At 32.8% G+C, this 11,701-nt stretch overlaps 1 protein-coding gene across 4 annotated transcripts in view; it reads right to left on the bottom strand.

Moving 5' to 3' along the window:
• The window catches only part of LOC145320025 (uncharacterized), a 41,162-nt gene extending 32,614 nt beyond the window's left edge, over positions 1 to 8,548 (bottom strand). For 3 of the 4 annotated variants that reach the window (XM_080162465.1, XM_080162468.1, XM_080162467.1), the window contains exons 1-14: positions 8,443 to 8,548; positions 7,264 to 7,381; positions 6,743 to 6,872; positions 6,235 to 6,356; positions 5,323 to 5,391; positions 4,929 to 5,032; positions 4,485 to 4,544; positions 4,204 to 4,266; positions 3,596 to 3,775; positions 2,713 to 2,765; positions 2,292 to 2,354; positions 1,215 to 1,289; positions 862 to 931; positions 32 to 144 (exon numbers count right to left, since the gene is read on the bottom strand). In XM_080162465.1, coding sequence (XP_080018591.1) covers positions 32 to 144; positions 862 to 931; positions 1,215 to 1,289; positions 2,292 to 2,354; positions 2,713 to 2,765; positions 3,596 to 3,775; positions 4,204 to 4,266; positions 4,485 to 4,544; positions 4,929 to 5,032; positions 5,323 to 5,391; positions 6,235 to 6,356; positions 6,743 to 6,872; positions 7,264 to 7,351 — 1,190 coding nt within the window. In that variant the 5' untranslated portion in view covers positions 7,352 to 7,381; positions 8,443 to 8,548. The remainder of the gene's footprint in view (positions 1 to 31; positions 145 to 861; positions 932 to 1,214; positions 1,290 to 2,291; positions 2,355 to 2,712; positions 2,766 to 3,595; positions 3,776 to 4,203; positions 4,267 to 4,484; positions 4,545 to 4,928; positions 5,033 to 5,322; positions 5,392 to 6,234; positions 6,357 to 6,742; positions 6,873 to 7,263; positions 7,382 to 8,442) is intronic. The other variant, XM_080162466.1, reaches the window with a different exon arrangement.
• Between the last annotated feature and the right edge of the window lie 3,153 nt (positions 8,549 to 11,701).

Raw genomic sequence — 11,701 nt, 5'->3', positions numbered from 1 at the left:
AATTTCCCCTCTCTACCTACCTGAATCTTACCTTATATATTGTAAATGTATTGGTTTGAGGTCAACATCTATGACCCCAAGCATAAGGCCAACAAGTTTTGCAGGACGACCTAACCGTCCTATATCAAGGTTCCATCGTTCAACCTGTAACATAGACAATTATGTTTAGTGGTTTTGAAAGTATTTTGAAGTATTGTCAGGGTGTATTATATTCTGCACAAGTTTAATTTTTTCCCCTGCTGCAAAAATTTTCAATTTTTCCCATCCTAGTTTTTTACAGTAAGGAAGAGGAAAAATATTTTCAGAACTCTTTATTTCATTCATATTCCCCCTCATCCCCCCCCCCTCAGAAATATTCTTTTATTTTTTTACCAAGGAGGGGAGAAAAACGGGAAAAAAATGTTTTCAGTTCTCTAAATTTTTACATTTTTCCCCCAAACCACATATTTTTTTATCCCCCCCCCCCCCTTTAGCACAGTTTATTATGTTTTTGAAAGTAGAAAAAAATTCTGTAAAAACTAAACCGATCGATATCTCCATTTAAATAAGGTTACATAGGTTCCAGGATGGTGTAAAGCTATTTTAGTTTATGACTAAGGTCCTATTGGTCCTGAGGTGGTTTAAAGCTATTTTCGGGAGGGGGGGGGGGGGGGGTCATCCCATCCCAGAAAAAATCTAAAATTTATGAATCACCTACAGGCTACGGGCGGTTTGTACAATATGGATGTGTCTGCTTTAATGTGTTTTACTTAAGATCATGAACAAACATTCGGTAAAAAGTTAAACACCCTTCCAAAAGAAAAATTCCCAAATTTAACCACCCTCTAAAAAAATTGAAGGTTTAATGTATACAAATCTTACCCAATCCAGAAAGGCCGGACTAATGATGAAAACTTGAAACTTAGCATGATAGATTCGTTCCTCACATAACCTAAAATTATACCTAATTAGCGGTATTAGTTTTTTTGTACTTTTCTAATATTAACCTACAGCTAAATAAATAATACCTATAAACTTAGTTCATTCTTACATTAATAAGAGTGTACTGGCATATATTAAATGCTCTTTTCTAGAGAATATTCACAAAAGTTTCAGTTGTCTACCCTGAATAGTAGCCGAGAAACAAACATTTCCCCCTAAACGTAGCTGACAGATGGACAGATAAGACGGACATTTCAAATTATAGAGGAGATTAGCTACTAATTTTTTTTCACCTGTTGTCTTTCCTATGGGCCATGCCAATACTTAAATCTTCGACGGGCTGCAGCTCAACTAAGCTATCTTTCTCACTAAATACAAAATGAGGATAAAAATGAAAAAAAATAAAACACGAAACCTCTAACATTCACTATTACAGTGTGTTTTTTTATGAGAACTTTTTTTAAAGCAATTTTACCCCACTTATAGTTATCAGAATTTAATGATTAATGGCTTATTTTCTTCGTTTTTTAATGCAATTAATAGAACACCAAAAAAATATTTCAGTTTTTATTTAAAAAGTACAATAAAATCTAAAATTCAAAACTTAGGTGTCAACGCATTTTTCTTATGCTCAAATATTCAACCTTTTGCAAGAATGGCTGCTAAACACTTCAAAGTTGAGATATAGAGCTAAAAATGTATACAGATACTATTAGGGACATGTACTAAAACATATCAAAGGTTGAAGGTCATATCACAACCAGGGAGGGAGTACTGGCCCCCCAAAGTCGACTACAGAAAATCCAATTTTTTTCTTGCAAAGGGTAAAAGATTTATGCATAAGAAAAATGCGCTAAAACCATTATTATATGTTGACACCTAAATTTTGAATTTTAGATTTTACTGTACTTTTTAAATAAAAACTCAAATATTCTTTTGTTGTTCTATTAATTGCATTAAAAAAACGAAGAAAATAAGCCATCAATCATTAAATTCTGATAACAATAAGTGGGGTAAAATTGCTTTCAAAAAAGTTCTCATAAAAAAAACACACTGTATATTAGGTATTTATATTTTTTAACAGGTCTGACAAACTTGACCAAGTAAATCATATACTGGATGCTCAATGGTATAGGGAATCTTGCCGTATATCTAGATTGGCTGCCGAGAAAATCAAATTTCCCATACCATAGCGTTACAGAAAATGGACGTGTTCCAACCCCCCCCCCCTCTCCAACCCCCCAAAAATATAAACTTATAACTTCGTATACCAGCTGGTATATCCTTGACGAGTGATCATTCCAGCAGGTAGTGAGACGGACGGACAGACAAACAGATATTGTTCTACATTGTCTCATTTAAAAATATACCTTCTAATACTTAATATTTTCTTGAGATATTGGCACCATTGTTCACTTGTCTCACAATGTCCACTAAATCAAATAAAATATCTATATTCAAAGCAGTATTGTGAATTGTATAATTTGCGAAAATTCAGAGGTTTTAATGGATAGGACATTGCACTTTCATTCCAAATTATGATAAACAAAATTACCCCTTCTGTAACAAAATATCTTTAAAAATCTTACCAATATTTAACCTCCCTTTATTTATCACCAGTTGTTTTACCATTAGCCTCCATTTGGAGGGCGAGGAAAGCCAGGAAATTACCCAAAAAGTATAATCAATTTGAATTAGCATTTCACGTGATATTTTGCATCCGAGACCAATAATACTTCTTTGTTTTATTGGATGAAGGAATTGAATGAAGTTAATATTTAATGATACTACCTGTAAACAATCACAATATCTGGAATGTCTGCTTTTCTAAATCCATTGCAAACCTATAAAAATAATTGTTAAAAATCATATTATTTTAATTGCTCTAAGAAAAGAATAACAAAGCGTGTTTCTGTAATTGTATATAAAGAATACACCATTTATTAAAAGCGAAGATTTTCTATAATTAGGGTCGGTCCATACGTCCGTCCATCCGGAACGGATCGTATTTTTCAATAATTCAATTATGATTGTCCTATCGATTTCAAACTTTGCATGGTGATTCCTGTAGTAGTTAGGTAAACTTAGAAAGCGTAGCAACTTTTTAAAAATCAAATTATTATTATCTGATAGATCTGATTTTTAGAATTCTGATTCCTAGGACAACAAAGTACAATAAGAGAGACATCTCTATAATCAAGTCCTAAAAAAAGCATGTCCTCAAACATTAACCTGTATTTCAGCAGTTTTTCGACAATTTTATTTGGAATTTTATACATTTATGTTCTGATTATTCAGTTCTGACACTCTACAAGTGTTAATGTTCGTTTGACCTATCGTTTCAGAACAACGCTTTTATGGATGTTGTCACCCTTGTTCCAGTTAAAATATATGCATAAACGATTTGAAAGTGATGTTTGGCACCTTCTAGCAGTGATATTAAACTTTTTTGGGTAAATAAAAAGTTAGAGTAGGGGTAAAGCCGTATCCAATAAACAGGCACAACGTTACATTTTTACCATGCACAGTATGGACTTGCAATCAATCCATGCAATCAAAGGGTTGGTTGGCTGAAAAAGAGTTTCGGAGATGCACCAAAATAAGATATCATGGTGTATGCAATTAGGAAGTTCGAGGCTAAGTTAAAAAAATAGATATATTAATGAAAAAGTACCTGATGCAATATCGGTCTGGGCGCTACCATTCCTTCAACCCCGCCAATCGGCGGAAAATCTATAAATTCCCTCCGCCGAGACGCGTTACTTAATTGATTATTTGTCTTATTATTGGTGTTTTGACTTTGATTTGGCATTTGACAGTTATCTCGCTCATCTACTCCTCCACTTTCCGATTTCTAAAAAGAAAAAGTAAAACATATTTAAGAATATTTAAATGGGGGGATGCGTAAGTGTCACTTTTTGTAACCAAACCTGAACCACAAGGGAACTCAACCAAATACAGGTGCTGTAATTCTTTTTTATTAGAGGTTTCAAAAAGTGTATCATCAGCCTTGCATCAGCCGTTTCTTACAATAAAAATAATGAGTAAATACGGATATAGTTAAAGGACATACTTATATTTTATTAAAGACTTGATTATAGATATCCTTCGCTTAAATTATTGTACCATGTTGTCCTAGGAAAAAAGAAAGTCTAGGTAGACACCTTATTTGTCAAAAAACGAAGCTATTATGTTAGAAAAATGTTTAGAGTTTGTTTATCTTCCAAATAAATGGTCTTTGTTTTAAAAATAAATAAGTTTTATAAGTAGGTAATATTTCACCCTATTATTTCTGTTCTGTAATGTTCTTTCTCGTCTCCCAGATTTTCTCCATTCCTCCCTGCTAATTTTTGCACAATTTCACAGTATTTATCAATTGGCTTTGCACCCCCTCCCCCTTGAAGTGGTTTCAGAGTTATCATTTCTTTCGATCACAACTAAATTTCTCTTAAAAAAGAAAACAAGCTAACAAGAAAATTATTGGGTGGAAAACAATGAGAAAACCGGGTGATTTATTAAAAATTCCTGAATAAAGGATATTTTGTAAAATGTATAAAATTCCTTGCTACAGCGTCGGATTGTTGTGGAGAAGCTGCGCTCTCTGATAAGCTTCGTCCAGGACTAATATGCGAACATAATAAGTTGATGCGACTCTTACAATAATTATAGTAAGAGGATGTACTTCTGTCTATCTTACTATACAATAATATGGTTCTTCTTCGCCGTGAAGCTTCCTTTAGGTCGAGGGAAGATGTATACCTAACTTTTTTATTGGAGGCTATCTGTACAGTCACTGCCAAAAATCGACCATAGGAAATAATAACCCCTTCCCACCCAAAAATCCATTTATCTTTTAATTCAAAATTAATTGAAAGAAGACAATTGAATAACCCCTCTACCTTAATTTATCTTTCGTATTGTAGAACAATTTTCAACTGGTGCTGTATTACTTTTGGACAAAATTGTCCTTGTTATCAATTAGGACAATTACATCAACTTATTTTCCTTATGTTATAATATAAATGTGAAGTTTTATGGTCCCTTTCAGTGTTATGTTTAAACGGTGAGGTTGTTGAGGGGGATGATCTGGTCGGTGGTAATCGGGAGATTCCTACAATTAAAAAATTGAGTAGTTTTTGTAAAACTTGAGTTCTGTCCCCCATAGAAGATCAACAAACCAAAAAAAAAATAAATCACCAAAAAGGTGAAAATACCAGAGAGAGGAGACAATGAACTGTTTAGTGTTTAATACACTGTACACAAAAATCTAAAGTTTTATAATGTTTTCTTTCGTTGGCTTAACAATTTTGGGGACTTTGGTGAATTTAGATTGCTTCATTAAGTTGAGTGTTCAAACGTTTCAACCACTAATGTTAAGAATTTTAAAAGCTGATTACTAACCTGGAGGGCAAGGTTTATCCCTGATGGATCTTGCTGTAATATCTGGAGTGTTCATTATTGTTGTCTCATCTAAATTAAAATTAAAGTTCCCATGAAAATGGTGACATTACTTAAACAAAATCTCATAAAGACAGCCAAAAATACACTATACTACTTGCAAATTATTCAGCCCGATATTAAAGATAAAGCAAAGACTTACCATTTGGGTTTTATGGGCATGTTTTACCCCCTAGTCCCTAGAAGAAAAGTGAAAATTTTTTTTTAAACCTTTAGGTACTGAGTTCAGTTTTGGAAATTATAATATGACTCTTAAAATTCAGTCCAATGTGTTAAAAAATGGTGCAGACTTAACATTTCAGAAAATGAACGTAAATTAAAACCATATGGGTCCAATGGTTAGGAAGACCTTACGCTATAGACATAAAGACACAATGAAACACACTTTTATATAAAGATATTCTTGTAAGCATGTCAAAATCACTACTAAAAGTACCCTAACTCAAATAAGTATGAGGAAACTAACCCCCCCCCCCCCTTTTAACCTGCGACCATGGCTTAACACGTAGCACATCCGCTCGTCGTCGGGGATGTGATAGGTTCGAATCTCGGTCCGAAACAGCGTCATAACTAAAGTAACTGTCAGCTGCGTGACATAAATAATTAGAGTAAGGGGAATGCCTTGACCCATAAACAGGCGCAACTCATTTCCATGCAGAGTTAGGACTTTTCAGACAAAGTCGTGCAATCAAAGGGTTGGTTGCCTGTTGGATCTTGCTTAACTTAGTATTTACCAGTAGGCGCTAGATAATTACATCCCATTACAAACGGATGACGCCCTTGGGTTCTCTAGATGATTACTTGAAATCAACGGAGAATCCCGCCCCAATAAGTAATAATATTCCCTCCCTTTACCTGTAATATTGCTGGCAGCCCCAATGCTGGTGCCGCATGGATCAAACATGTACTTGTTCTCTTTGGTCGGCGTCTTAGGGGTTTGCAATGTATTGTTTTCTGGTCCTGATCCACTTCGGGTCCTGACAGTTGAACCATTATAACAAGTTATAAATATGTATAAACAGAGTAACTTGAACGATTGTGGAATTCCAATCATAACTTGTTGGTCCATTAATTTGGTTTTGTATATAATACTGTAACACAAACTAATATCAAAATCCCTAACTACATGCAAAGGAGTTGTATAACCATCTTATTTTATGTCATTATGCTAAAAAAAAAGATCTAACACGCTTTTAGTCTTCCCAATCTCTCCCTGGATATTATAAAGCCTCGGTTTTAAAATCTTTTTTTAAACCTAATGATGTGAAAAATGTATTAATCTTTGCTTTCAGATAATATAAGCTTTCATATAAACACATATAACCTTTTACAACATGAATATTCGTTTCTAGTATCAGTTTACCTGAATGAAAACATTTTCTTGAGGAAAAGCTTCTTTTTGTTTTTGTTTCTAATTTCTTTTTCATAAAGATCATCAACAACTTTGAGTGCTTCAGCAACATTTGTCCCATCTTCAAAATCTGTGTCTAAACCTGTGATTATCATGGGGAAAAATGAATTTCACATAAAGTCTTTTATCAGAAGCAAGCAAAATTGATGGGTGAACACAATCCTCAGGGGGTCAACATCTCATCAAACTCCGTAAAAGCCAAGTTGTGTGTTAAATTCGGATTAAATAGTAACACTCCCTCTTAAAAATAAGGTGGGGAGTAAAGCATTTCAAAAAATTGGTTTTGCATGTGTATGTTGATTGTCAATAACCCTCTCCCCTCCCTCCTAACGCATCAACACCCTAAATGAAAAATAACCTTAAACTTTAAAAGAACCTTTCCCCAACTTAAATTTGTTTCAAAATAAGGGAGAGGGGGAGGTGTTATAAGATCGTAGGGCACTTTGAGGTAAAGAACTGATTCTTCGACTAACCTGGTATTTGTGAAAAGCTATTGTTTGCAGTAAATCTTGGGAGTGAAGGTACTCGTGTTGAGTTTCGTCCAATGCTTGAACTGTCCATTTCCAATAATTTCCTTTCTATTCTGTTATCCTAGACAATTAAAGAGGGTTTAGTTAAATAATTTTTAATTAATGTAGTATTTATAAATATCTATTAGTAGCGAAGCTACTCTATAATTCGAAATGTCCGTCCGTCCGTCTGAGACAAAGTGGGGGAAACGTTATTTTATCGGATCCTATAATAGAAAGATAAAATTTCTTGTCAACATTTCTATTAATATGGAGCATAAATAAGTATAACACATCTATGTCGGTCAGACCCCTTTTTAGCAGGTTTTTGGCTATTTTAATATTTTTCAGAGACAAACTGAGGAAATGAGATTTGACAACATTCTCATCACTAAGGAGCACAATTAAGTATTAAACATTAATGGCGGTAGGACCGCTTTTTATCAGGTTTTAGGCTATTTTTCTATTTTTCACATTTTTCTCCATATCTTTTGTGTTTATGGTCCGATTTTCAAAATCTTTTCAGTTATAGATATCAAAATAAAATTTCCCGTCGTTTAAAGAAAACAACCATGAAGGCCAGACTGCCTTTTTGCAGGTTTTTGGCTATTTTTAAATTTTTCAAGTATTTTCCTTATCTCTGATGTATATGGTCCGATTTTCCAAACTTTTAAAGCTAAGGATATAAAAATTAAATTTTCTGTCGTTTTAAGAAAACAACCATGGCGGTCAGACTAACTTTTATCAGGTTTTTGGCTGTTTTTATATGCAATATTTCACCATTTACTTGGTGTTTTTAGTCCAATTTTTAAACTTTTTTGGGATATCAGTATCAAAATAATTTTATGTAATCTACTTTGACCTATAAATGACCCAAAAAATAATCTTTTGTAAAAGAAACAGGATTTATGTCTGTCTATCTACCTGTATGAGGAGAGTTCTCCTTTGTGATAGTGAACCTTCTTCTAGGAAAAAAGAAGATTTATCAGAATTGTGGGGAGGGGTAGTTCTGCCCTCCCAAGAAAAATAACTTCTGAATTAAATACCCATTTTTTAAAGTTTTCTTTTTAAAACTTATTTAATGGTCGACTAAACCCAACAGACATACCCAAGAGTAGCTGCGCTGCTAATAAAAATGCTTACCAAGTGAATTTCAGTTTTCCAAACAATTAAATTTTGATTGATATGTACTCTTTATATCAATAATAATATACATTATACATTTTTAAGTGAAGTTTTCTATAATTAGATGTATTATACACATAGTTATGTTTTTTTTATAGCTTAGGGCTGGAAAGAATTGTTTGATCATTATGAAACTTATATAAATGTAATATGTATTGCCATCATTTTTTAAAAATATCATAAGTTGCCAATACAAATTTGTTTGGGGAGAGTTATACCACAATTCCAAGAAAAAATCACCCCTAATAAGATTGACCTCCCCGCTCGCTTTTTAGTTTTAAATAACTTTAACTTATTAAGAACCCTTTTATATGAAAACATTTTTAATTGTTGAGGCTATATAGAAACGAATCTTCCTGTTAATTTCAAACTTTAAACAAATAATCTTAATGTATATTTCTTAATTTTCGTTGACAATTAGTTGAGGTTTGCTTTATGGGAATGTTGTTATCCTTGTTTTATAATATTCATTATCTCTCTCTCAAATAAAATAAACATTGATTAATATTTTATAGGATACATTTTAAAATTTAACAGATTAATTAATATATTTTGCCTACTAATGCGTTATTCGAACTCATTTCGTATTGATTTTGAGGCAGTTATTTTAAAAAATTCATTCAAAGAAATTTACATTTCTAAACATGAAATCGACTTACGTATAATAAGAAATATAGTGCAGTCTCGCTTCTTTTAAATACTTAAGTTATCATATAAACTCTTATAAATAATTATAAATTAACATTTTACTGTTCAAATAATTATAATACACTAAATAACACTTTAATTAAATCACTTTCAACGTTTAAATATATTTCTAAACTGCTAACAGAGTAAAGTGACCGAATTAATACATCGTACGGACGGACGGAGTTAGTTTAACTCTTGGCCTTTTCTTAGAATTTAATGAATTAACTAGGCAGTTGCCAACCTATTAAAAATATTTTACCATTATAAAAAATAAATAGAATTCAATATTTTTTAGTTTTGAATTTCCCATTCAGCTTCCTAGAGGGAAGGATGGCGGCGCCCCTAAACAGACTAAGCCCCCCCCCAAAAAAAAAAAAAAAAAATATGATTCATAAAAGGAGGGATGTTTCCAACCCTTTCAAGACTATGGGAGTTGACACACTCCCCTGGGAGTCCAACCAACTGCACCCTTTTTTGACCTCCTTTTAGCAGGGGTCTAATAAGATATAGAATGGTATAAAAAAATATGTGTTGGCAGCTAAAAGCTGCATCCTTCATCAAATAAACAAACACGTTGCCATCTTTGTAAAAACAAAAATGACCAAAAAAATTTAAAATTGCTTTAAATATTTTTCTTATAATCACATGCTTAAATTTAAATTTTCATCATTTCAATACTTGTTTTTTTTTATTTTATATTTTTTAAAAGTCAGTCTGGTAACAAAACATGAAAGATAAACTAATCCCCTTTTATACGAATGACGAATCGGACAATTTAATGGGTGAATGAGTAACAAGATATTTTTAAGAATTAGGGAAACATGAAAATATGAATTTTTTTGGGCATGTGTGCATTGTTTGTAAAACATGGACGACTATATTTATACTAGTACAGTTAGGGAGTTGAATCCATTTTTATAGAAGCAGAAATATAATCTATGATTATGGTTTGGACCCTCTAAAACTGTAATCTACCCTTCCACTTTCCCCTCTCTTGTTGAAGATATCTTCACCAAGAGAGGGGAAAGTGGAATCTTACATTTTAAAAATCGTATCGGCGTTCAAGATATCTTCACCAAGAGAAGGGAAAGTAGAATCTTACATTTCAAAAATCGTATCGGTGTTGAAGATATCTTCACCAAGAGAGGGGAAAGTGGAAAGGTAGATTACAGTTTTAGAGGGTCCAAACCATAATCATAGATTATATTTCTGCTTCTATAAAAATAGATTCAACTCCCTAACTGTAGTAGCTCTGCAATTTAATATTAAAATTTAAAGAACAGATTGAGATCAATTTAAATTTGTAAACAAATTTCTCGTATTCATTCGAATCCGGTGGATAGGAACCGGTTCTCATCCATACGAAAAAAAACTATGTCTAGCATCGTATTATATCCAGTTTTCTACGAATATAGAAATGTACAATCATAAGATTAAAACCAGTTTTTTAGCTGGTGCCTTCGGCACCACGGGGCTAAAAAAACTAGTTTTAATCTTATAATTGTACATTCTATATCCGCGGAAAGCCGTTTATAATACGATCAAGAAATAACTATTCTTAGAATATTATTTATTTAAAAGCTGTTCCCTACAATCAATGTAGGAGCTCTGTATTCAAAGGATAAGAATGGGGCAATAAAATAGCCTAAGACCTAAAATAAAAAAGCTAAATCCATGGGGACGCGCTTCCCTAAAATAGATCTCGAATCAGTCCAAGTTTTTGAAATCTTTGCTTCAGACAAAACCTTACTATTTTACAGGGAAAAGGAAATGTGATTCTGACAAACAATTCTAAGTGAAAATTTCCCCTCAACCCTATCCCTTTTTTCTCCCCCTTCTTATCCACTTCCCTTTCAGTTACACCAAAAAACAAGTTTTACTCGAACTTCACTCCAACAAAATATTTAATTTTCGGCAATTTCAAATGGAATTAATTGGCTGAATAGCAGCCCCAGACTATTTTTTATTAAAGGTTAAGGAGTAATTTTACACCTAATTTCCAAGGCTTTCAGAATAGGCTATTTCATTTTCATACATATAAGCCTTGGAGTGGCTTTAGACTATTTTCTGCCCTATTTATGCTAGGGGCGCAACCAATAGTTCTAGTTATAAAGAGTAGTTTCGCTGCATAAATTCAAGTAAGGATACATTTTGAAATATTTCTGAGAATATTTTGGTTTGTGAATCATTGAGTTGTGACGAATTATGTAAAATAAATCAAGTTTTCACTTAATTACTACTCCCACACATTTATCATGGAGGGAGGGAACTTCTGATTCGTTACCTAATTTTGACCTATATATTGATATTGAATTGTGATTGCTGTTATGGTTCCAAACTAATGTTATATTGTCCAAACTTTTCCACCAATAATTTTAATCTTCAGGATATTTGTGTTGTGGATGTACATCAAATTATAGACGGTTGTAGGATTCCTTATATATCCATGCATTGCATATCTATATATGTAGTAGCAAAGCTGTTCTATGATTAAGGCTTGTCGGTAAGTGCGCCCACTTCTAGATAA

This window comes from Acartia tonsa, chromosome 5, assembly GCF_053477335.1.
Source record: "Acartia tonsa isolate MP-2025a chromosome 5, ASM5347733v1, whole genome shotgun sequence".
Lineage (NCBI taxonomy): Eukaryota > Metazoa > Arthropoda > Copepoda > Calanoida > Acartiidae > Acartia > Acartia tonsa.
The sequence above is the reverse complement of the archived record's forward strand: the minus strand, read 5'-3'. Positions and strand labels throughout refer to the sequence as shown.